Below are 26,379 nucleotides of genomic sequence, written 5' to 3'. Positions count from 1 at the left end.
TCTTGACACCTCTGGTTTGTGGCCTCTTGTTGTAACAACGACAGCCGGAGTCGCCATCGCTAACTTCTCTGTTGCCCTTTCTTCTCTCTCCTCCAGATGACTCGGCCCATCCAGGTGAAACCGGCTGACAGCGAGAGCCGTGGAGGTAGTTGTCTTCTTTTCTTCATCATTTATTCATGTCCCCTTTTCATCTGTCTTATCTAGGCTAATTCTTTTTATTCTCTCCCTCTGATCTCATCTATTCCACTGCGCTCAATGCCGCATTTCTCACTCTACCTTTCTTTTTTTTAATCTTTCTCTCAATTCCTTTTCATTCTTATTTTGCTGCACAGACACAATTGTCAGAAGTTGAAACAAAGTTTAACAAATAGTTCGAACCAAACTGATTCTGAATATGCAGTATATTGAACATATTACATGACATCTAACAGAGAGGTTTTGATGTTAGACTACATGTCTCCCAGCTTGTGGAAGTTCTTAACACATTTTAGTGACAACGTCTGTAATCTCCTCATATACTTTAAAGTGTAGACATTATACATGTTCACCTTTTCTTTATTTGTTACCTGTTCAGATCGACTGGAATTATGAAGTGTTCCCTTATTTCTTTTGCACTTGTGTCCTTGTACATAGTTGTAATTGATGAAAGTGTCTGTTATTGAAAGGATGTAGGGCTCTGAAGTGCTCTACAGCTGCCACTCTCTCGTCTTCTATGCCAAGTACATTATCATTGCATTGTAAATTAGATGGTGTATAGGCTCAATACTGGAGCCATCGCCATGCTAAGGCCCTGTTAAAGCCCTCGCTGCTTGATCTGTTTGCGTTTGAAACACAAGAGTAAATGGTATAGAGAGGGAAAATGGAGCAGGGGTACGCTCGGGCTTGCCAAACAATCAATACATTTGCAGGGTTCTTGCCAAGATCCTCATTACTTGGCCTTAATTCTGTTGTGTTTGATCTCAAACGTTTTTGGAGGCTTTCATTGACTCACTGCCATATCTGCATATATGTTAATGAGACAAGGAGGCATCCTTCAAGTCAGTGGCAATGAACCTCACTGTTAATGGTTTTTTTGGGGGGTGTGCATCTCATGTGTCAGCCCATGACAATGCAAGTGCCCTTTTGTAATTTTAAGGAGGGATGCTGTTTCTCATCCTGGTGGAGGAAAAGAGAGCGAGGGGGGATTTGGAAGTGAAAATCAGTCAGGAAGAGAAAATACACAAACAATGCCAACTGCATGCAGCTGCTGCACTGCACTTCTGAGGCTTTACCTAAAAACCTCTGCCTGTTTTGGTTGAATTAGGATGACTGGCCTCTTGGCTGCCTGTCAAATACACACAGTCTTCAAAGGACAGCATAACCCCCTGAGATGGATGGAGGAAAGGCCAATAAAGATCACTGTCACTCGCCTATGCTTTTCTGTTTCTTTCTTTCTCTCTTTCTCTCTCTCTTTCTTTCTCTCTTTCTCTCAGACATTCATTCACAACTACAGAGGAGTGGTGAGACAAGCTCAGGGGTCTTGTGTTGTCAAGATTGATGTCCTCTATAGCTCCATTGATTTTGCCATTGTGGTGCTGTGTGTCCACATTAACAATGACACTCAGCTGTCTCTTTCCTTGCTTGTGAGTGGCCTCTTTTAGAGCTCCCATGGCACTTGGTCAGTATGGGGTCCTCTTATTGGCCGGCCGTGGGGACCCCACAGTGGAACAAATGAGTGCTAGAACAGAGCTGAGAGTTGCACATCATCTTAAATGAACAGGTCAGAGTGGCGCCACAGGGGCAATCAAACACTAGCATGACTTTAACAGGTTAGGAAGTGGGAAGGGGTAGACAGGAGGTGTGTGATCGTATCCTTTTAGATCTCCTATTTTCATCCTGCTTCTTAACTGCTAGTTTTAATTATTCCTGTGATAATCACTGGCAAAGATCATTTTGGTTTTCTCAATATCTGTTTCCTCCTTTAGCTGCTGTTGCTATTGCAGCTGATAGATCGTGCTGCTGATGCTGATCCATGGCCTACTTTTACAAGCTTTGCTTCTTATTTGCTGTAAAAGACTGAAGAGGATTTCATTGTACCGTCTGAAATCCAGGGTCTTGTAATTATTACTCCTCTTATTTCACACTGTCAATACTGGCAAGATTAATTTTTTGTTATTTTATTGGTATGTGCCTGCTGTTGCCAGAATCCAGATCAATATCTTCAGGACTATAACTCAGCATGCCTCCTAAAAGGAGCTGGAAGAGCGGATGTAAAGCTATTAATTACCCTCTCGGAGGGAGAGACACCGGGGACACACCTATTCTAGCCCACTCTCTCAAGGGTCTCTTCTCGTCCAATAGGGGGCATATATTCCTCAGTGAACACAGTCGCACTACAGCACACAGTCATACTAATTAGTCCCTCGATCTCATTATGCGGAGGACAGTTCAGATCACCTGCGCCAGGTTTGTCTTCCATGAGGGAAAGACCTGTTACTGTGCCTGCTGGACCTCTGCTCCTCCAGGAGAAAGTATCTACTGTTATTAAGACCAGACATGCTCAGACCACACCAGTGTCTTCCTCTGGTTACAACATGAATCTGCCTGCCTACAGCCGTCAAACAGAAAGACAGTCAAACATACTCCTCTGAATATTTCTGATAAATATTTGAGGACTCTTGGACATTTGATCAAAACTGAGCAGTTTCCCAATGAAGATCTCCATAACTTTAGCTGTGTTGGACACTAATTACGAACTGGTAAAAAATGACAGTACATCCAGGTGTATAGCTTCACTGAGGCCTTATGAGTAAACCACCTTGCCCATAGAAATTAAAGGGAAATAAATGGAAGAGTAAATCCATCCAAACACTCCATCAACCCCTGCTGCCACCTAACAAAGACACACTGTGAAATGAATATTAATGGCCAATCACCTACCTAATCTAGCAGAACAGCAGCCGTTACACATTGAGCCACCAGCACCGTGAACGTCTCCGTCACTGATGACGCACACCTTTCTGGGATGCTTCTGTTGGGGGAGACGCAGCACAGAGTTGAGGCAGCAGGGACCTGTCCCCCTCGTTTTCTCCTGACAGGTCTCTGATATGAAATGGATTGATTTTTCATCACACGTGGCACTGATGACTGGCACTGACTGCTGCTGATATTTCATTTTTGAAGGGCTGTTCAGTGCCTCCTTAGAAGGCGTGGCATCCGTACACAGGATAAATCAGCCTTAACACTTTGATTTCACATCCGAAACCCCTTACCAGCGACGCCACCCGCAGCTTTCTACCTTTCACTATTTGCAACCATTTTATTCATTTTTCTCTTGTCTATCATCTGAGAATAGTTTTTTCTGCTTCTCATTTTTGTTTTCCTTAGTCTCTGGTAAAGTTTTGAGCTCATCTATTTGTCCAGAAAGAGGAGCAAGGAGCAGGCTAGCTGTCAGCTGGGAGTTTTGGTGATGCAGCAGGCCTGCCTGGCACAGCTAAAGCTACAGCCCACTGAGGAGGACTGGATTAGAAACAGGCTCTGCCATTATGAAGGCCGGCCTGCCGCCCACACACACCCACACAGTGAGGACAGACAGGCAAACACATACATACCATACGGCTCTGACACACACACACACACACACTCTCTCTCTCTGTTACTCACACATGTAGTGGAAAGTTGGATGTACATTATAATAGGAACACATGTGCACACACGGAGCTTTGTCCAATTTACATATTTACACACACACTCTCTCTCTCTCTCTCTCTCTCTCTCTCTCTCTCTCTCTCTCTCTCTCTCTCTCTCTCTCTCTCTCTCGCTCTCTCTCGCTCTATCTGTCACACACATGTACCGTGGAAAGTTGGATGCACATTATAATAGGAACACATGTGCACACACAGACCTTTGTCCAGGTTGCATTTTTGCACACACACATACAAAGTGTACACATGGATACAGGACACAGGATCCACAATCCACCATCACGACCCACGATCAGCTGCCATCACGATCACAAAGGTTTACTGCGGTTCGCCTTTCGCTCCAGTTCACTGAGATGTGACGGAACAAAGCACGAGAGAGGGAGACGGAGAGAGAGAGATTGAGAAAGAGACAGAGCGAAAGGCGAAAAGTTAAATGGAGAGTGAGGGTGGAAAAAAAGAGAGAGATTGGGAATCTAGATTAAGAGAGCAGGGCTACATGCTCTGTTGCTGTTCTGCGCGCAGCTTTTGATGATGAATTTATCTGGCGTAAAAGACAACAGAGTGGTCTATGTATTAAACATCAGTGGTGTTCTCCTTTTCTTACTAGAGTGTCGAGCTCCCATGTCAGAGCAGCTCAGTAATGAAGCAAGCAGGAAGACCTCTAAGCTCCACTGATCCCCTTTAGAAAAGAGAGGAGGCCTGTAGGAGAGAGGGGTAGTTAGAGGGAGAGGAATGAGGGGAGGAAAGATGGATGGCCAGAGTGGATAGGTGAAAGAAGGGAATTTGCTCAGAGACGCTAAAAGCAGGGGAGAGAGAGAACAAAATAAACAGAGAAAAGTGTGGACAAACCAGAGAGAGGGAGGGGCAGCAGGGGCCAAAGCAAAAAGCTGAACAGTACATCTTCTCCCTTCGGAGGGAAGAAAACTATAGATTACCGGTCACAATGTGCTTGGCTGGGCATAAATGGAGAGATCTTGAAATAGTAAGTAGCGTGTTCAGAGGTGCTGGGGATCACAGGGAGCTAATCCAATGTTGAGGCCAGGTGTGGGTCACACATTCAGAGCTCACCCCCCCCCTCCATCTAAATCCCCTCCGGTGCTCTTAAACAAACAATGCGGATACACAGGCCTTTGCTAGCCACGGGTTCAGTCAGCTAACTCCACCAGGGCCGGCCCAGGATGTTCGGGTCACTCTGCCTGTAAGCTTTTAAGTTTTACCCTAACATCAGCACAAACAGGTTTGTTTTGAGCGGGAGGGGGTGGAGGGGTGAGTCGGGTTTATGGGAGACAGACAAGAGGAGAGAAAGCGGGAGTGCAACAGACGAACAGAGGCAGAGAGTAGAGATGATGAAATCTTTTCTATAGGGATGCGCTTTTGCTCCTAAGGGTCAGATTGTGCTGAGGCTGTAGCAGTTATGCAGAGTCAGTGGAAGAAGTACATCACAACAATTTACTAATACACTGGGTAGGTGGAGATCAATTAGCCTTATCTAACAAACTCCTGATGATAATACCGACGCAAAAGTTGCTGACGCGGCAAAGAACAATACGAGAAGGCAGAGTGATGATGTAATGGATTTAGCAAGTGGAAAAATGCAGGTTTGCAGAAATACTTATTTTCCTACAAAATACGCCATTAATGCAACTTCTGCACATTCACAGATGGAAGCAGGAGCAACTTACATGGGACAAATTAATGTAAACAACTTAAAATATAGCACTTACAACATCGCAAACTCACTGACAGAAAAATCTGCATGTAAGGTAGCATCATTGTTGCATGATATCATATGGGTGTTGCAGTTATTGCAAATACACTCGTACTTATTTGAATATCCACACATACATAGACCCTGTTTAGACCTGGTGTTAACGTTCATCCTGAGTGAGCTGATCACCGGTCAGGGCTAAGCACAGGTCGGAATACACCCAAATGTGTTGCCAATGCACCAACACACATATACTGTAAACTCAGACTTGGGGAAAAATAATCTTATTTGGTCTTTGCAAACGGGAATGACGTACGTGTGTATTTTGCATATAGAGCGGTCACAGGAGACGCATTCAGCATGCATTGTAATACCAGGTGTGAACAGAGGAACTTAACACTCAACACTTGTGATCAGGACAGATGTTAATACCAGGTCTGAACAGAGCCACAGATTCAACTGAACACAGTCATCCTCACACCCCTTTTTTAAATATATATTAAAAAAAGAAATCGCACACATTCCTCCCGCTCTGTCCCTGGCTCGTTGCAATGGTCTCGTAGCGTAGCAAAGGTTACTGTTGAACACAGAAAGGAAAGGTCAGAAATCATGTTTAGTTTTCCTGGGGCCGGGAGGTAATTCCAGCGAGCAGATTGTGTTCAGGCGAGCAAGCAGGCAGGGCAGGCCAGTGGTGGAGATGCTCATGTAGAAGGAGGCGAGGCGGGGATGGGGACAAGGTTATCCAGTCAGCCACTGCCTCTCAGCCCCTCCGCTGTCACCCTTAATAACACCCTCTCCCTTATCACCGCAACAATCACCTTGAGAAACAAACTTGTCTTCCTTCAGAGGGGGACGGAGATGGGGAAGAGACGGCCCCCATATGCATGTGGTCTGCCATTCTTATTACACCACCTCAGCCTCTTTGGGGACAGACAGACTGCAGATCAATTTAGTGCTCAATTCTCTACACTTTATTATTCATTCTCTCTCTCTCTCTCTCTCTCTCTCTCTCTCTCTCTCTCTCTCTCTCTCTCTCTCTCTCTCTCTCTCTCTCTGTTCCCCTCTTGTTCTCATGCTGATTTTCTCTGTACCCTTTGAACACATCAAAACATGTTGTACAATCCTCCCCAAATTGCTGTGACAATAAGGAATCCTAAGTTCTGTAACACTCAAATGTCTCACTTTGATGTTGGAGCTGCCATTTCAGTCATAGTACATGTGCAAACTGACATCTCAATGCGACTAAAAAGAGAAAACCCAATTGTCTTATTGACACAAGATGTTTTGACGCAGGATAAATTGTTGATTTCCATCACTGAACCAACATTGAACTTAAACTTGCTGTTTGAGGGTTTTAAAATGTCAGAGTAAGACGTTGCCCTGATGTTAATTCAAAATTAATATCATGTCATGTTTGCCTGTTCCCTGCCATGTAATAATCTCACATTATTGCACGTTTCATAGTACCTTATGTTCATGGTGCTTGCTGTACATGTTCCACGTAGATCCAAGAAAGCTGAACTTGTCTTTTATTTAGATTCTGCTTGATGAACCTCTTCATTTTATTGGCCATTTAATTTCCATCCACTTAAAATAACATGTGTGCAGTAGCTAACATTTGGTGAAAAACAGCTTCTTAAGCAGCTTTTTTGATTCCACTTCTTCCCAGTGTCTTTTCTTACTCCTTCACTTGAATCTTGTTAATACAGGATTCCAGCAGATTTTAGTTTCTGAATTTGTGTTACTACAGAAATGCAACGTGTGAGATATTAAGGAATTAATCATAAAATTTGTGCTGTCCATTTTATAAAAAACATATTCTTCTGTTAAGTGTATCCACAGTGTAGGTAGATAATGGCTGGGACAAAGGTTGATAAAATTGTGTGTGTGTGTGTGTGTGTGTGTGTGTGTGTGTGTGTGTGTGTGTGTGTGTGTGTGTGTGTGTGCGTGTGCGCTCGCAGTGGACTTAGTGCTCTGTGATTGCAGTGGAGCTGGAGGAGGCCATGCTAAGGCTCTGATTGGAGGATGGGGTCTGTGCAACCTCGGCCAAATCACTGCAATCACCCGTTTGCTGCTTCTCTCTTCTTTAATGACACCACTTCATGATACACCAGGCTCATCAAGCGAAACACACACACACACACACACACACACACACACACACACACACACACACACACAAAGCCACAGCGAGGTCAGGCTCAGCAGATCGGGCAGGAAGGCAGGCCTCAGAACGGGGAGAAGAGGTCCACCAGCAGATGGAAGGAGACTAAAGCAGGCTAGAGACACGTGCACACAAGCAAATGAACACACACACACACGCGCCTCTCTCTCTCTCTCTCTCTCTCTCTCTCTCTCTCTCTCTCTCTCTCTCTCAACACGTGAGTAAGTGGTGTCTCGTTCATCAACTTAATATTTACAGCATATGACGGAGAAATTATTATTCATGCAGATAATAGAATATTGAATTATAAAAGTGTTCAACTTTTTGCAGAGCTTGGATCCAACTATACACATTAGATTCTACCCTCTTCTCTTCACTGCCCTTCTTCTTCATACCAATGAATTATCTGCCCTAAATTTCTGAGACCTTTGCTCCCTTACGCTCCATGGGGTATGAAAATGTCCTATTTGCTCACGGAGAGGACAAATACCACAAGGAGCTTTGGTGTGTGTAAAGAATAAAAGAAACAAAATTCTTGTTGCACTCATGCACAATCACCGGTACATAATAATATGAATATACACAAACATTCTCATGCACTCTCATGATGACACATGCACTTGGGAGCAGAAGCCCTACAGCAGTTTAAAGTAGTTAGCTGTTGGGAGCTAATAGTCGTTTGTATGACTGTTACACCTTCATATTGTCTTTCCTTGTGTTTAATATAAAAACTAATGTTGGTTCCCTTTTTAAAACTGTTGTAATTTTTTTTCAGTGGTTGTTACCGTATGAAATTTACCTTGGATCCCTTGTGAGTGGGGGGCATGAAAAGAGCATGAGTGACAAATACAAAATGAAAGACAGACAAGAGAAGGAATGACAGGGCAAATAAGTGATGACAAAGAAAGAGACAGAGAAGGAGAAAAACAAGAGCTTCTTTTTCACCTCAGGATATATGGGCAGAAAGAAAATGTCTTTCCAGTCAGTATAAAAGAGAACTGAAAATATATGCAATGCAGTCACTTTTTTATTTTTGTTTACACAATACAACTTTACCATGAAAATGTCAGCGTAGCACTTTAGTGTGTGAATATTGAATTTAAAAATCCACCACCTTCCGATAAATGAAAATGCTAGCTGATATATTTGAATGGATTTTAAAAAAGTATATATAAAATCTAAATTTTACACATTTGGTGCATGAATGATGGCAGTAATAGATTTCTGAGTGCTTTTAAGCTCTGCACGTATAAAAGCAGTCTCTGCTGCAGGAAGTTAGAGAAACAAGAAACAAAGTTATGGGGAAAACATCCATTGTAAAATTAGATCTGTATTCAGATTGAGTATTTGTGACTCAGCTAAAGCTCCATGTCTGTCCCTGCAGTCTAACCTCTCCTTTCCTCTATCGCTCCATCTCAGCATATTAACTCCATTAGCCTCTCATATCACCCTCCATCTCTCTCACTGTCAGTCCACGCCATTCAACTAAATCACTGTGTCATGCCACCATTGGACTGGAAAGGACACCTGCTCCAACCCAAAGGTTCAACCTGAGATATGGAGGCAGTGGCTCGTCCAGAGATTAGCTTTCCTGCAGGCCACAAAAATACACTGAAATATTGAACCTTGTTAGAAATGTAGCTATGTATCGTCATGTGGATCTTGTTTCTTAAGCTGTGGAAGCTATTAAACCAAGACAAGGACACAGGGATGGCGTGGAGCAGCGCGGCGATGACGTGCCTGCGATGCACCATTAGGGAATGCCAACGTTGGTTCAGTGGGCACCGCAAAGAGGCTTTTAAATTAGGCCCAGACACGTCTCACCTGCCTCTCCCATCTCACCTGCTGAGACGACAAATAGTGCTGGGAGCACGCACACACTGTGACGCACGGCCCCATGATTGCCCACTCTCCATCCAGTGTCTTTCCACCCATCTGCCAGTCAAACGAGTGCAGAGGTAATGGAGAGAGAAGCAGTCATTCCTGGGCTGTAAAACTGCAGCAGCCGAAAAGATGATTGGGCTAACCTTTGCTTTGGTGCATGAAGGAAGAAGGTGTGTTTTAACATTATTCATTAGTAACCGTGTGTGTGTGTGTGTATATATTCCTGAGTCATTATTACAGAGCTGTCACCTGAAGTATGAGTGTGGATGTGGTCATGGTCTGACTGCCCTAGTCTTGACATGGTTCATTGTAACTTGTTGTATTTGTATTTTCTCCCTTTTTTTTTTTTTTTAACTCGTCCTACATTCCTCTTCTCGCACTATATATATCACTAGGTTTATCTTATCGTCTAATGTCTGCTTTGTTTGCCTTTTCGCGCCCTTATTTTTTTAAGTTTCTATACTCTTGGCCTTATTTTACTCTCTGACCTTTCCCTTGGCCAACACTCACTGATGAGTCTATCAGGTGAACTGGCATTGTCAGGGATGATTGGCGAATGGGTCTCTGTGCAAAGAAGTTAATAAGCGTATCCCCAGACAATTGAGTTCTTAGGGGCATTTGGCCAGGTCCAAACACAGGCCATCCTGATTGCCTCTTTGCAATAAACATGAAGAGGGCCCCAGACAAAGAATACAAAGGCAGCCGAGGTTGCATTGGGGAATAGGTCGAAAGAAGATTGAGGCTTCAAATGACTGCTGCACCTTCAGCTGCGGGAACTCTGACCCGGCACTTGAGCCAGTTTTATAGAAAGCGAACTTCAAAGACCACTTTGATATCACAGGGAGTTATTGGCTGAGATCTTGGGGTCCAAATTGTCTTTTCATTCTAGATTAGCTACAGAGTGGGATTTAGACTAATGATAGAGGTAGAGTAGTGTCTTGATAAGGAGGAGATTCTTATCTGGAACAGATGTTATTTGCTGTGCTACGACAACAGCTGATAGAGTCCACAGTCCTGTTTTTTTCCCCCTTTATTTCACACCTTCTTTTTCGCATCCTCACTGTGGCCCTACAGCAATAAACTTGTCACCAAACCCAAAACATGACACATCATCGCTTGAAATATAAATAAGCCCATTCGTTACCTATTGATTTTCCAACCATTAGGGAAGCGAATGTCTTGGCTGTTGTTGATGTGGAAGATATTGTGGGTCAATATTGTGCTGCTCTTAAAAGCCACAGGAGATTTTCAAGGAATTCGGTAGGGGCAAAGAAAAGAGGCCAGTTTACAACTCTAATATCAAGAAAATGTCTGGACTAGTTCAGAGACATCTGCCTGGCATTAATGTTATCAGGGAATCAGGGAGCAGTGCAGGCACAATGTGCTTTAGGGAAAGGTACAGCCCTTGACAGCTGCCTGCCTGGACTGCTGGCACACATCAGCCTAATATGCAGGATTGGAAGTGGGGATTGATTCCTGAATGTTAAAGTGAAACCTTGAAGCGCCTCTGCAACCATCCTACTCTGACTGTCGGAGTGAGGGCTACTTCCGCGAGGCGATCTGGCATCCTAATCTGATCAGGCCTCTTAATCTCTGGCAGCTCAGTTTAACAAGACCAATCTGACAGCAGGGGCAGCAGCCAATGACAGGGGGGACATGTTAAATCTGGGCCTATCAGGCCTAAGACAGGAGAACAGCATCTTTTGGCTGCATGCTGGGTGTAATGATACCTGGTACAGCAATGGTATCAAGAGATGCTTCATTTCCCAGGTCAAGGAGGAACTGGAGTTTGAGATGCCGAGGGATGACGAAATCCCCAGCTCGCTGGCTGTCAGCCCAGTCTCATAGTTGTCGTCCTCCTTCCTACTATCCGCTCCAGCCTGCTGTTATATTTGGAATATTCTCCCAGCATGTACAACCTGAATTATTTATCTGGAGAAATGGAATCCCTGCGCAACATTTGTACAAATTTATGTTTGTACCGTACAGACCCCGACAGGGCAATCATTAGTTCTCAGGTTTCATCAGAATGATATATCTAAATGAAAATGATCATCATTATCTACAGAAGAACTTATTTCACTGCTTTTGGAAATCAGTTTATATTATTGTGAAAATAACGAGACAGTTATGTTTTCCCCCCTTTCCGTTTCTTTGTTGGTCGGTAAGCAAGATTACACAAAATCTACATAAAGGATTACCTCAAAAATTGGTGGAATGATGGAACCTATTCAATTTTGGTGCAAATGCTAAAAAAGGGGCAGATCCGGGATTTTTCAAATCACGTTTGCTAACACTGTGAGATGGGGAGTTTAAAAGAAAAGAAAAATGTCACTGATTTCCCAGGGAATAATTCATGAATCTTGATGAAAAACCTGCCTTCCGTCCCTCTGTTCAATTCCCTCGGTTGTTTTTACCCTTCCTGTCATCGCACCATATTTTGTCATGTCTGTTTCTGTGTGTGTGTATTTGAGAGAGAGAGAGCGATACCAGCTACTAATGTCCTTTCTGTCTTTATTGCACATGATGAGTGCTAATTGCTTCTTTGCATTCTTATCACACGAGTCCACAAACAGAAAAAAATAAAAATACAGCAGAAAAGAATGGCAGACAGAAAGCTCTGTGTCAGTATGAAATGAATGTGACCTACAACTGCAGAGAAGCAACGTACAGCAACAGCACGGAGGAAACAAAGGGTTCTGTCAAAACCCAGTGCTATCGCACCGGTGTGTCTGTGAAATCCTTTCTGCGTTCATGTGTGCATGTCAAGCTGCCTTGCCTTCTATCTGGATGACATTAATGAAAGGTGAAACAGGGAATAATCAAAGATCACAATATTTTACCCTTGATACTGATGCATGTTCGTATGCTGCTGGCAGGAGAGATCTCCTTGCTGCTCAGCTCAGCTCTGATCTGACATTAGAATTCACTGCTACATTTCTCTCTCTCCAGCTCACTTGTCTCGCTTTCCCTCTCATTCCCTCGGTGGCCCTCAACCTCCCCAACCCATCCACCTCTGTCCACTCAGCCTGCCTGCCCGGCTGCAGCTAAAGGGTAAATGTAGCTCAGGGGAAGTGTGTTACCTCCACCGCAGGGTCCCGGGGCTCACCATGTGACCCGGACCTCCCAACATCTCGCTCTCGTACTTCTCCTCCTGTTTGCTTTTTTTTCTCACCACGTCAGATCTCTTTATCTCCGTCTGCTCATCCAGAGAAACCCATAGAGCCCTGAGAGCACTTCTCTGCCCAGTTCAAAAGTTCAGCTTTTTTGCAGAAAAACATTATTGACAATGCAAAGTATCAATATGGCCCGACAGAGTTTGAATTATGCAACTAAAGGAAGAAAATACCACAGTTACAATGACCTCTTACATAATTTATCAATTAAGAATAACAGTATAATAATAATTTCTAGTTATTCAGAAGGAACAAAAAACAATATAAGCAGAAGAAAAAATATTGCTGGACTATATGCAGTATAAAATCCTACTGATGCATTCAAGAGAAAATACATTATAATACTAATAATAAATACTTTTGGGAATATATTTTTCTGGGGGACTTTGAAATAAAGAAAATATTTTAACATTTAAAATATTTAAGCTGAGCTAAATGTATTTATACAGGGTACAAATTCGAGCTTTGATGAGCAAAAGAAAAATTAGGAGATGGAGACATAATTCATCACCTTCACCTCGGAGGTTATCTTTTGGGGGTTTGTTGGTCAATTTGTCAGCAGGATTACAGAAATTCCAATTTCCATGAAATTTGTGGAGGGTTGGAGTTTTACTTAACCAACAACCCATTCAATTTTGGCACAGCTTCACGGGGGGGAGATCCAGGAATATTTTTTTCACTTTCTTTAACATTGCGAATACAAATTTCTTGGTATTTCTCAGAAAATAATTCAAGTATTTTAATGAAAATGTAATTTATGAGTTTGTGCAATTAATTGCAGGTAGTGCCTCTGTAGTTCAATGAATAAAACAACCTTTTTATAGAGAATAAATATTACGTTTTAATGTGAGGTGTAAACAATGAAATATTTACAAGGATCACTGTGGAATAGCCGGCTAAGATATTCACTTGCAGTCCATGTGAGGTGTGGATCATTACTAACACACCCAACATATTGTTTTGTTTGACCTTACCTTGGGTGATGCAGGCTTTTTAGATTAGACTCATTTTGAATGGTTGGCTCAGCTAAGCAGGTTGTTTTGCTGTGTGTGGACAGCAGGAGTTGTTCTTTTGAATCTTGCTTTGTGCTTCGTTGCTCTGTATATGTGTGGCTGCTAGTATGTGTCCATGTGTGTCTCTAGCTGTGTGAGGCTGAATGGCACCTTTCAGAGTGGGGGTGAGACCATGTGGTCTGCACTGACTGCTTTGGAGAGAGGCAGGAGGGCCCAGCTGGTTCAGGGAGAAGAGCTCTGTGACTCGCCAAGGCAGCCTCACAGCCTGCCAACCAACATACACACACACACACACACACACACACACACACACACACACACACACACACACACACACACACACACACACACACACACACACACACACACACACGATTACATAGTGCACGGTTAAGAAGATTGTATACAGAAAAAACAAATGCTGAGAATCGCACACCACTCTCCATGCAAATCAAAAGATTTATTTTACCGCCAATGTGGCATTGGCTATGACTGCTGCAGTTTGTCAGTGTGTCTCAGCTGAGCTCGTTCATGGATATAAACCTAACATGCAAAGAAGTGTGAAGAACACATTCAGGCCTCCTGTTTACATGGGGACAGCGCTGTGTGCACCCACAGGGCTTACAGAGATTCAATCATTTCAGCTGACCTGCAGCCAGGATTTGGTGAAAATAGCCGCCTACCTCCAACGAAATTGTCCAATATCCTTGAATGCAACATGCAAGGGGAAAAAAATCTTTATTTGTTGGCAGCCAGGTGCTGGACCTGCAAATTATACATGACCACAGGTCCTATTGATTCTCTCTTGTTTTTCTCTGTCTGATAACACATTGTTAGAGGGAAGTTGGTCCAGCGGACTCCCACAAATTGTTTTGTAAACACAGTCCAGAAGCTGTCATATGTAACAAAATGAATTTTCTCAACCGGTAATTCTATATTTCTCTCTGATTTAATTTGTGTGGATTCTGTAGTTCATAAAATGTCCTAGAATCGCTCAGGTTTTTCTTTACCATTAAATAAAAGAACTTGATTTGATTTAACTTTTTGTGTTGGGTGTGTAGCAGAAAAAAAGGATTTGCGTGTTTTTTTTTGTTGTTTTTACCCAAAGCTGCAACAATAAATTTGCGATAACCGTAAAGTTGATTGCTATACTTGATCAGCGTTCACAGAGAACAGTGGTTGGTGAAACAATACATACTTTAAATTTATATCTCCTGGGTTGTTGCAGCTCTATTTATTCTGACCTCCATCCCGCTGTACGGTCCACTGGGTCTCTAGTGAAATCTGAAGTGTATCTTTAAATGGTGTGCAAGTGCTGCAAGACTTGCACAAATTAGCTGTGTTAAAGTATATGTATGCCGTCGATGGAGGGAAGGCTCACTGGAGGCACTGTGCTGCTTATCTGAACAGCGGGGACGTGAACAGAATGATTAGGTAGTCTAACCATGGGCCGGGCCATTTTCACTACTCTTCTCATACAGCAATTTCTCTTTCTGCAAATAGTCTAAAGGGTAAGCCTAACCAGGGGCTATGTGTGAGTGGATGGACGTCAGAGAGAAACAAGAGCTCTAAAAGGAATTTGTCATTTTAAACAAATTGGTTTGGAGGGAATCAAACTGAGCTTTTCTCCCCATTTAGTCCTAACTGTCACAATGCACTGAAGGAAAATGCCTGGCCCGAAGTGGGAGTGTTACTGCTTACCTGTAAAACCTGTAAACCTGCGAGAGGACCTAACAGCGTGTGGTCCCCAGTTTCTCCATTAGAGAGGCAGCTTGGCACTCGTAGGGAGTAATTGGCTGGATGGGGCTTCAGCAAGCTTAGCCACCCTGCTGGCACAACAAGCCTGTCTGTCCCTGTCCCTGAGTTGCTGCTCTGCTAGGCAGGAGCGTACAGCCAGCTCAACTGCTGCCACGTCCCCTTCAAAGCCTGCGGAGAAGCTGGGGATGGCAGCAGCTGTTGTCCCAGGGGAGCCACAGGAATTCAGGGCCTCTGGTCATTAGTGAGAACCAGTGTGCTGGGACGTGCCTGGGTCTTAGACAGCTGGGAGACCTCTATCACCCCTCATCCCTTCAGTCCTTACGTCCATCCATTTCCCCATCCCTGCCAAGAAGGATTCTGTATTGTCAACCTTCTTGGCTCTCACGCAAGGCTAAGAAAGGCTCGGTCCCATGTGGCAGGTGTGGAAGGAGCGAGGAAAGACAGTGTGGGGTGTGTGCTCTGCAGAAGTAGTGTATATAGTTATCACAGGAAGGATTTTTGTGTTGTGTTTTCAGGAAAGTTTGGAACGGAAAAGAGGTGGGTGTGCATGGTGTCCCATTCTATTAATGAAACGAACTCAGAGGGAAGTGGACTGTGGATGAGGACAGTGTAGCTATAGTGTCATTCTTTGTAGCAGTTTTAAGATTTGCAAATTGTCTAAAATTTTGTTGTTTAAGGTGCTCTTTTTCACCTTTTTTCCACATAAAAGTGCCTCCAATAGTTGTACTTCTAGTTGCAGAGGCTTCACTTTTAGGATTTATGAAGACTTTGCAAAGATCCACTTTCAAACCCGGATGTGCTGCACCTTTCGTGCATATGAATCTGATACAATTCATTTTTCACAGAGAATATGACCTTGGTGCAGTCAAAGTCGAAATCACCCAAATGTTTTACAATTTGCATTATGTCTCTTTGTAGTTCGAATATTTTGCTGAAACTTTGAGAGTCTTTGTGAGAAAACAAATAATGGTAGATATATGGATATTCCTTATGAATATATAAATATATACAGCATATGTAGTCTTTTTCTCAATAACGAAAAAACCCAGTAATATTGAACCTGACGCTTGCTTTATCCTTGCAGTTTCTCTGGTGATCCTGCTTAGGAAGGTGTGTGCGTGCGTGCGTACACACACGCACAAATCTGAGCATGTTGTGATACCATCTGACTTATGATTCACTGACATTTGGTGTGTGCTGAGACATAAGTCTCTGCTGAGTGGATTGGGGAGAGCGTGCCCATGTGTCCATGACGCAGTGAGTGAACATCTGGAGGAGCCCAGGCTCCACGTAGGTCTGGACCACTGTCGGAACTCATCATGATGCTGTCGCTGTTTTTTATTATAGCCCTATGTCTAACTGGGAAATACATCCATAATGCATTTTTCTCAACATTGTTTATGGATAAGGCAGAAAGGAGGCTGGTTGGGTAAATACTCAGCTGCAAGGATAATCAAAAGGGTGAAAAACGTATGAAGGGCAAAAAATTTAAAATAACTAAATCGCATTTTAAAAAGCAGAGAATATGTGATTTATTGTCTTCTTTGTTATAAAAGCAATTTGCAAATAGCACAACTTCAAACAGTGCCCAGTATTTGTGATCATAGCAGTCCCTTGAGCAAAAAGTTAATGAGTGACCAAACTCACTTTCCTCTGGTAGTGAAGTTGCAGGAATGTGTCACACAAAACAAAAGTTACCAACAAACACTACTGCTAAAGACTGAATGCCGGAAAGCTGTGTGTGTATATGTGTGTGTGTGTGTGTGTGTGTGTGTATAGATTGTGTGTGTGTGTGTGTGTGTGAATGTGTCTCTCTGTGTGTGTGTGTGTGTGTGTCTCTGTGTGTGTGTGTGTGTGTGTGAGAGAGAGAAATAGCAAAGTCTCAGATATTATGTTGAAGAAATTGAACAGCTTAATTGATAAAAGTCTAAAAATATTGCAACATTCTTTGCACTTATTTTTTTAGAAACGCTGTCATGAAATCAGAAAATTTAGGCTGATTTAAAAAAAGTCCCCAAAATCCTGGAAGGATTGACAAACAATTAAAACACGAGGAGAAGAGGATAAATTGTTCGTATCTGAATTACAGTTGGATTAATCAAAAATGTTGGCAAGTTAAAGTGAAATCATATTTATTCAAATTTCTTGTAGTGACCCCCGTCTTTATCATGTTCAGGCCCCCTGGTAACTTTTTGCTTTCTGCAACAAACAAGATCGGCTGAGTTCAGCTGGACTTTATGTCAGATACGATGCTGACAAACGATGCCTGGAGCGAACAAATGGATGGTTGTTGGAGAAGTGGACGGGCCGCAGGAGGAGTTTCAGAAGCTTCTGTGGATGTTTTGATGCATCAGCCTTCGTACAGGCCCAGAAGCACCCTTACGTTCAGACGTTGTTCCACAGTGATGCTCCTCTAAGATCATAGTTTCTCCATACACAGACAATTTCAAAACTATAGTCAACACCAGCGTGTTCTTAGAAACCTTACTTATCTCAATTACTGAATAACACTGAAGCTGCATAATGTGCAGTATGACTTTGTCTAGACCATTACCAAGTTTTCCAATGCAATTTCTTCTTCTATCAAAAGAAAACAATGATCTATAAGGCTATGTGTGTGTGTAATTAAACAGACAGGATGTAAGTGGAATGCTTCTGCTGCGTTCACAACACTAGGTCTCGGGTAATAAACTGCTGCATGCACATGCCCAGGAGAGAACATTTACTTTTTTCTCCCCCTGCATTTTCCTCTGTTGGCTTTGCATGCATTGTTAAATGGGACTGATGGAAGCACCCTGGCCATTACTCACCGCATTGCCTGGCTAATTTCTGTGCTCTTACAAGTACAAAGATGTCAAGCAGGAGCAGCAGGCTTACCTTGGCTTCCCCCGAGACCATTAATCCTTTGGCTGGTGTCGTCGCTGCCTGCACCAGTTCACCTGGTTCACAGCGCTGCCAGCAAACTGCTGCTCCCAGACTTTTTACGCAACCTATCTATTTATTTTGGTTTCCGAGTCGGCCTCCATCACGAACAAAATCTGTTTGCAATTGGCATATATACACCTTTCTTAGAGTGAGACTAGCACAATCTGTGGAAACTTTTGTAAGTGTGTGTGTGTGTCTGTGTGTGTACTGTTTTTCAGAGAATGACGAAAGTTGTGAAAGGATAAAAACTCGTAAAGACAACACAGAATGTCATTCTTTAAGAACTTTGTCCCCATGACCTTCATACATCATTTCTGTTTTTGAAAGACATGCAGAGCTAAAAAAAAACAACAATCTACTATTCGAATATATAGTCTACCCCACTTTTTCATAGAATCCCTATATATTATCCATGTGATGTTGGACAGATAACTCTAGACTGGTAACAGTAATAGTTCTTAGATCAAGTTACAAGGAGACTCTCTCAATGGATATTGACCTTTCACTGTACACCCACCTATTATTAATACATAATTTTGAAGTTCAGTGCCAGTAAAGGTCCATTCAAGTATAGAGATGTCTAGAAACTCACATGGCAGCATACTTTAAATCTGTTAAAAGTTTGCATGTGCTCCTCGCATACTGCAGTGTGCACAGCCCCCCAATTTTATCAACTGGTGAAAAATATTGTTATAGTTGAAAGCTTTTCATAGTTGGGGCATGTGGGTCAAGTTTACCTGTTTGTCTATATTGCAGTAGATGGAAAGATTGACACAAATATGAATGAATTCCATATATGGATCTGTCCTTTGAAGCAGCTCCCTGCATGTAGGATTATGTTGTTTTTCCACATTGCTTTTACATCCTTAGTGCCTAGCATCTATCAATGCATGTGGGACTTTTAGTTTTATGCAAATGCTAGGCTTACTGTGGATAATATTCACCACAAGTACCTGCATTTATACATTTTTAGGTAGGAGATATTGGCCTGACTTAGTTATGCTGTGTAGTGCCTCTATATGCACCAAGTGGGGCCCTTAAAATGTCTAAAGCCCAATAATCTGAATGTAAGGCCTTTAAAAGGTCTTAAATGCGATTATTGGATATGAAGTTAATTTAATTTAATGAAGCTGCATTTACTTCATTCTTACTTTTATTTATTTATTCTTAATATTGATCAAGCTGTTTATAAAACTGCAAAACAAATCCAGCATAGAACCTTTAACCTCCAATACAAACTGCTGCTCAGTCAGAATTGACCACTATTAAAATAATAGTAATAATAATAATAATAATAATAATGAATATGTAAATACTTATATTATTTTTGTTAATATTGCTTTCATTTGCAAGATCTTATTAGAGAACAACAGATTTAGTGTTGTTTGAAGCCTGTTCAAAATAACACAAATTAAGCTTGTTGCAATTTGTGCAAGAAAACATTTAAATCAAGTACTTTGTGTATAAATGAATTAAAGTTGAGTGGGAGAAAAAGGAAAACGTGAAAAGCCTCAAGCAAATAACTGCCAATGCCCAGTATTGTTCTGTATTCACATCTGGAGCATCAACAAAGTTCAGCCCAAGTGCAACCCAGTCTGCAGTAACAATGCTAACTCCTGCGGATCTGGGTATAAGCGACCTCTTGAAACATTAAAAGCGGAGCTGCTCTGGACCTGACACTCGGTAGCTAAACATCACTCATATAAATTAAATAAAGCAAAAGCTGGCTGAGTTTAAGAGCATCCAGGAGGGGATCATGGCCAGACTTCTGTGTAGTCATATTGATTTATTTAATTCTGTAACTCTGGTTTTACGTCGTATCCTTTGTACTTTTTTTGCCATGTTTGGATGTGAAATAGCTCTTAAATTATATTGATAATGCTCTAAAAAATTCTAAACTGACACTTTTTAAAAACCCACAGAAACCTTATTAAAGAACAATAGAAACATGCACTCAGTAGTTGTGCTGAACAAATTATACTGGAGCCTTTTGTTTCTCATGCTTCATCATCACAGACCGACTTTATTACTTTTTTTGTCAGCCCTTGTGTCTGTTGTGCCCTTTTTTTAGCTTTAAAATAATTAGCAAGTGTAATTTTACTGTTACTGCCACTTTGTATTCACATTCATTTTACAACATTTTGTGCATCAAAGTAAATGCATGCAAATGACCTACGTCCAGATCGATATCTTGATTGCTGCAGGCAATTGCTGTTTTATTTGGAATATAAATTCTCTTCAGCTGCAGTGTTAAGAAATAAGAAAATCTGTTGGGTAAACAAGACTTGGGGAAACCATCAATGGAACTTAAGGGATGTGTTCTGGCAGGAAAATCAGGTTGTTTGGACCTTGCAGATCAGCTGATTATCCGTTTCTGAGCATCAACTACACAACCACTCACAATTAACAGTTGGTCGTTCAAATATGCAATTACTTTTTTAACAGGGAAGCTGATTAAAACAGAACCATTATACTGACACATCTGTTGTGATGGTAAACTACATTGAGAATGGTTTTAACTTAAGTGTCACAATGACATGAAAACCCAAGATGGCGTAGTTTGAACCTTTACCACAATGTGATGATACTGTGCATCATCATGTTAACCATAAACTTCAACAAGTACTATTTTCAGACACTGCTTCGATGATTTAATGCCATGCAGAATATATGGAAATAACAGCTCCAGCACAAACCTGATATCAAACGTTTTCATGTTTTCTCCTGCATGCTTTACGATCTTTTATACTCTTTCTCGTCATTTTCTCTCTTGTTATATCTATCTTTGTCTTTACTACCTTGCTATTTTCGAGCATAGTAAGAGCACATCTTCATCCAGCAGTGAGGAAGGTGATGGTGCTGCGTGTAGAAGGAGCATGAGGGAGGTGGACAGTAGATTACCTTTGCAATTTCAAGAGAGAATGCAGCTTATAATGATCCGGGATGTTCCCGGGAAAGGTCAGCTGAAATTGCAACAAGCGTAATTAGTAGCTTATCAATAATGCATCCAAGGGTTCAGTGGGTATGCAAGTCTCTCTCTGTGTGTGTGATCATCCATGCATGGCTGGGCAGGTGTGTGTGTGTGTGTGTGTGTGTGTGTGTGTGTGTGTGTGTGTGTGTGTGTGTGTGTGTGTGTGTGTGTGTGTGTGTGTGTGTGTGTGTGTGTGTGTGTGTGTGTGTGTGTGTGTGTGTGTGTGTGTGTGTGTGTGTGTGTGTGTGTGTGTGTGTGTGTGTGTGTGTGTGTGTGTGTGTGTGTGTGTGTGTGTGTGTGTGTGTGTGTGCGTACACACCTGTGAGTATCCAGGGATGACCAACGAGAGATCTTCTCCTGACATTCATTAACATAAAAACACCTATATGCCGCTCAGGGGAGCTGCTGAGCATTAGCATGCAAATCCCCACTAACAAGCCACACACTGCCCCCTACGACGGTGTTGACACAACTCATGGCATAACAGACTGATGGAAAACCTCAGGACAAGCATCGATCATTAAGGCAATTATTATTGATCACCGTATCAAAGTTAGGAGAACAATTTAGTCGGGGGGGGGGGGGGGGCGATGAGGATAACTGGAGAATTATGCAGAATAGTATCAGCTCTCATTCAATATCCAGCTTTAGCTGTTAATTACATTCTCTTAAAATTTAGATAAGGATTTAACTTTGTACGTGCGCTTGTTTTTACAGATTTTCTGTTTGTTTTTAATATTTTCAGTTTTATCTTTTTACATTTGACATCGTCATCTAGCTTAACCCCCATGGTGCCAGATGACACAAGTCGAAGTTAAGCTCATTTAACACCCATCTTTGCTGATTTCATTACGAAGGATTGCATCAGAGACATGATCAAAAAAGGCGCACTTTACGCTTGTTTGACTTTGTTCCCGATCAACACTATTTCCATCTTCTTCCATCGTGTTGCACATCCACACACGGGCTGATAATGTAGCCCCTAACTTTTCACTGAACACATCTTTCTGATTTCACAGCATACAACTGAAATATTTTACTGGAAAAAAGGAAACTTGAATATCTTGCATAATTCATCAGGGATGTTCAAATAGTCAGACCCCTGGCGAGCTGATAAGGAGATCAAGATTGAGGTAGATATCATCTTGTCCACAAAACCCTTTCCTCACCTTCTTTTCCTCCTCCAGCGGGTGAAGTATGTGAGCTCTTCAGATCAACGTTGTTTGACGGAAGACAGAAACCTGAGGTGCATGTTAGTGGTGAGGAACGGATGGGCGGGGGATTGTGGGGGATCGAGTGGACCTCATGGAATGTGTTTGTGCACATGTGTGTGTGTGTTTGCAGAAGTGTTGGTGTGTGTGATGTAATGATCCCAGGTTCTTTGGCCCCTGCCTGTTGATAAGTTGCTACAGAACACATGAACAGGGGAAACGGGAAGCAAGCGAGATGAATGTGATTGGATTGCCGGCCGAGTGCAGCCTCACCCATCTGTCTCAGAGTCTGCCATCCCATCTCACAGGCGGCAGGAGGTAATTGGGTTCATTGTTCTCACCACAGGATCCCCCGGATTGAAAGCTTCATTATCTGGATAACCATGAATGTAAATGAACCACACGTATGCAGTGGGGTAATAGGAAAAAATAGATCATTGCTTGGCACAACCACAGCACAAAGCACATCCCCAAACACATACAGTGCTCATGCATATTTTTCTTTTGGAGCAATCAAATACCTACACATTTGCAATCGTGTCTACAGATTTTTTAATTTCCTCTCTCTCCCTCTGATACATGCACGATCACACTCTGTTTATTAATAATTTGTACGAGAAGATAATTTTATGAGATGTACAATTTTTTTTAGACTCTTGAAAAGCCTTTTGACTTTCTGTCTTCAAATGAAACAAGAGTATGATCAACAACCATCGCAGTTGTCCTCTGTCATGATAACCATGATTTATACTTTCATGGCTGCAGCTACAGAAGCTGCATCTGACGATGGTGCGCTGAGCCGCTAATCAGGCACCTGTGCTATCCTCACCGGAGCTTCCACCGTGAGTGGCAAGAGAGGACCTGAAGAACAACAGAAAAGTTTATGTGCTTTGAATTATTCATGCAAAACCAGTGTATACCAGAAACCCGGGCACACATCTCTCTAATTAGGCAGAGTTTGTGGCTGAATGTTAGGCTAAGCCTTTGGACACTTGTGTCACAGTTGATGATGGAACGCTGCTTGCTCCAAGATTCACTGGCCCAGAGCCCTCGCTGGCAGCAGCCAAGGAAAGGGTTAAAGCATCTGCCTCCTGAAAATAAACAGGAGCTCGCAGTGGAGCCCAACCACTCTCAGATCCTCTGGCAAATCCATCAATTAGCTGCAGATGTGATCTGCATTCAAGATTGCTGCAATTTAAGCATGTCGGTAAAACGGCCTAATCTGGTCTCTGATGGGCTCTCCGGTTTTCAATTTGCTTTCCAGGAGGAACCTGGGCTCTGGTTGGACCTGGGGTGTTAGCCTACAGAGAAAATTGCACTAATATCCTCATATGAATGATCACCCCGTCCCTCAGGATTCACGTATATACCAGCTTTACCATGATCATGTAGCTAAAGAGACTGGATGTGCTGTGGGTCATTGAACGGATGGAGCCTGGAAGGAAAGGAGAGAGACAGTAAAGTGGAGCAAAGTGCTGTCCTTACCGACTGTGCCATGCTGTGCCTTTGAGTCTGTTGTCGGGCCCTGTCAGATTGTGTTTACTTTCCTGAAGGACGTTTCACCTCTGGAAGCCTGGGAATGAATGGAGAACTCATTTCTCCAACAGAGTCTAGTCAATCACTCCGCATTTATTCTCCTCTCTCGCGGTGACCTCTCCCCAGCCAGGCGAACAATGGCACCCTCGAAAACTGCAGATGAGTTTGACTCAAAGCAAGGCCTTATATACTGGGCACATAAATACTTCTAAAAGCTTGGTGAAATCAAAGAAAGAAAACATTACATCAGGCAGAGGCCAGGGGGCACATTCTTTTGCGAGTTTACACTGTATAATACATTTTAAACCATGTTATACTGTGTGCTGCATAGCCACAATATACTCATTATGTTATTGAAAGTGTTCTGTGGGGTCTGTGAGGTACGCCTTTGTGCATCAGCACTCGGCACAGAGCGGATGAGAGCTGATTCATCTCAAAGAGGTTTGAAGCTTAGCATGGCTGCATAGTTAATGTCATGACTTGGGTCTGGCAGATGGCAGAAACAGTTAGGGATCTCATTAGATCAACCAAGCGTCGATGCATCGTTGCAAAACCTTTCATTAAAGTTCCATTGCTGGAATACTACGATCTCGCAATATTGGTCAAAGTCAAGAGAGGGTAGAGCAAAGTGTAGAAATTTCACATCTGCGAGTAGCGGAAAGATTGCATCGATGTTTGTGTCTAATCAGGAGGAGATAGAGAACGCTTTGGATGTGTGTGGTTTGCACAAACGTGAATACAGTATGTGTTAACTGGAGTCTTTATGTCTTTGTTTTCATTTATCTGTGTGTGCGAGTGTTTGTGTGGGTGTGATGAGTGATGCATCCTTGCTGAGCATAGCAAACAGGATTGTTATGGTCACAGAGCACATTTTGTACTTTTTGCCTTGTAATTAACTGGAATTGGTTTAGCACAAATACGCTGCAAGCGTGAGAAACGGAAAAAAATCTTTCTCTGGTGCAAATTATTGACAGTTGGTGAGGGGAGGCAGATTTTTCTTTTCTTTTAGGGAAAACGATTCAAAGTGCCTCCATGTTAACACTTATTTTATTTGTATTATCTTTAATGACACAGAGGCTAAATGGACCATAGAGGGAATTGATTAGCAGCACCCTACAGCATGGCAGCCTGGAGTCAATACGGATGCTTTATGGGTTTTTAAAAGACATTTAAAATGAATTTCCATATATGGTTTAAGGCATGGCACTAATCACAGCAAGCAGTCTCCTTATGAATGATGCTATCCACTTGGAGGCATCAGAATCGTTGGCTGGCAGCAGTCGTTGCAAACGAGGGCATCGCTGTAGAAGGGATGATCTTAGACAAAGCAATAGACACAGCAGACTGAAAAGAGCTCTCTTTAAAGGCACATTTCCTCTAGCAAGTGGAGGTACCATTATCTTTAATGCTGATCGCTGCTATTTGAAAGATGGTGAAGGGAAAGTTTCTGACATTCAAGTTGTGGCCTATTTTTTCTTTTCTTTCCAGTGATTATACCCTGTACCCAACCAGGTCTATTTCTGAGCTAAATCCCACCAATTTTACCAGGATTACCGACAGGAGACAATGAGTAAAGTCATGGCAGAAGTCACACAGCACTTACTAACTTTTTCTTTGTCATTTGATAGATATATAATTAGATATAGCATATAGTGAGGCAGCTGTGACTCGGGAGGTCGTCAGGAGCTGGGCATCTGCAAACCAGAAGGACGGTGGTTTGATCCCCGGCTCTTCCAGTCCATATGCCAAAGTGTCCCTGGGCAAGACACTGAGCCCCAAATTGATGGTTGCTTTCATCTGTGTGTGGATGATAGATGTGATGGGAAAAGTGCTGTGGAAGGAAGCACTGTATGAATGTGTGTGTGAATGGGTGAATGCTAGTTGTAGTGTAAAGCACTTTGAGTGGTTGATTAGACTATAAAGCCGTCCTTTTACCATTTCAGATCAAATGGCACTCATTCGAGAGCATGCCTCTGCCAAGGCCCAACAGTCCCCTTATGAAACCACATTTAAATTCACTAGAACCGGACTTTTATTTGGATCTGCACCAAATTACACATGCAAACAAATATGAGTCTCCTAAACATGCCAGATTTTTTTCATCAACATAAATCAATAAATGAGATAACACATTTATTATAACTTTTTTGTCAGTGGCCACAGTAAAACAGCATGAGATGGTAAAATCCACAATATGTAATGTGTCTTCCGGTTCATAGAGAATGTTGCTGTTTACGTCCTCACAAGTTGAATGCTGCATGACTGCGACTCTGAATGCTCAGAAACTTCCAGCACATCACAGGTAGCACCATCAAACGCACAACCACAGGTTTGATCTTTCAAAGGCGAG

General features: G+C 42.4%; 1 protein-coding gene across 9 annotated transcripts in view; it reads left to right on the top strand.

Moving 5' to 3' along the window:
- The window catches only part of celf5a (cugbp, Elav-like family member 5a), a 188,704-nt gene that overhangs the window by 107,335 nt on the left and 54,990 nt on the right, over nt 1–26,379 (top strand). For all 9 annotated transcript variants that reach the window (XM_034582899.1, XM_034582895.1, XM_034582894.1 and 6 more), the window contains exon 3: nt 97–145. In XM_034582899.1, the coding sequence (XP_034438790.1) occupies nt 97–145 (49 nt within the window). The remainder of the gene's footprint in view (nt 1–96; nt 146–26,379) is intronic.

This window comes from Hippoglossus hippoglossus, chromosome 4 (genome assembly GCF_009819705.1).
Source record: "Hippoglossus hippoglossus isolate fHipHip1 chromosome 4, fHipHip1.pri, whole genome shotgun sequence".
NCBI lineage: Eukaryota > Metazoa > Chordata > Actinopteri > Pleuronectiformes > Pleuronectidae > Hippoglossus > Hippoglossus hippoglossus.
Note: the sequence above shows the minus strand (reverse complement) of the source record. Positions and strands in the feature narration are given on the sequence as shown.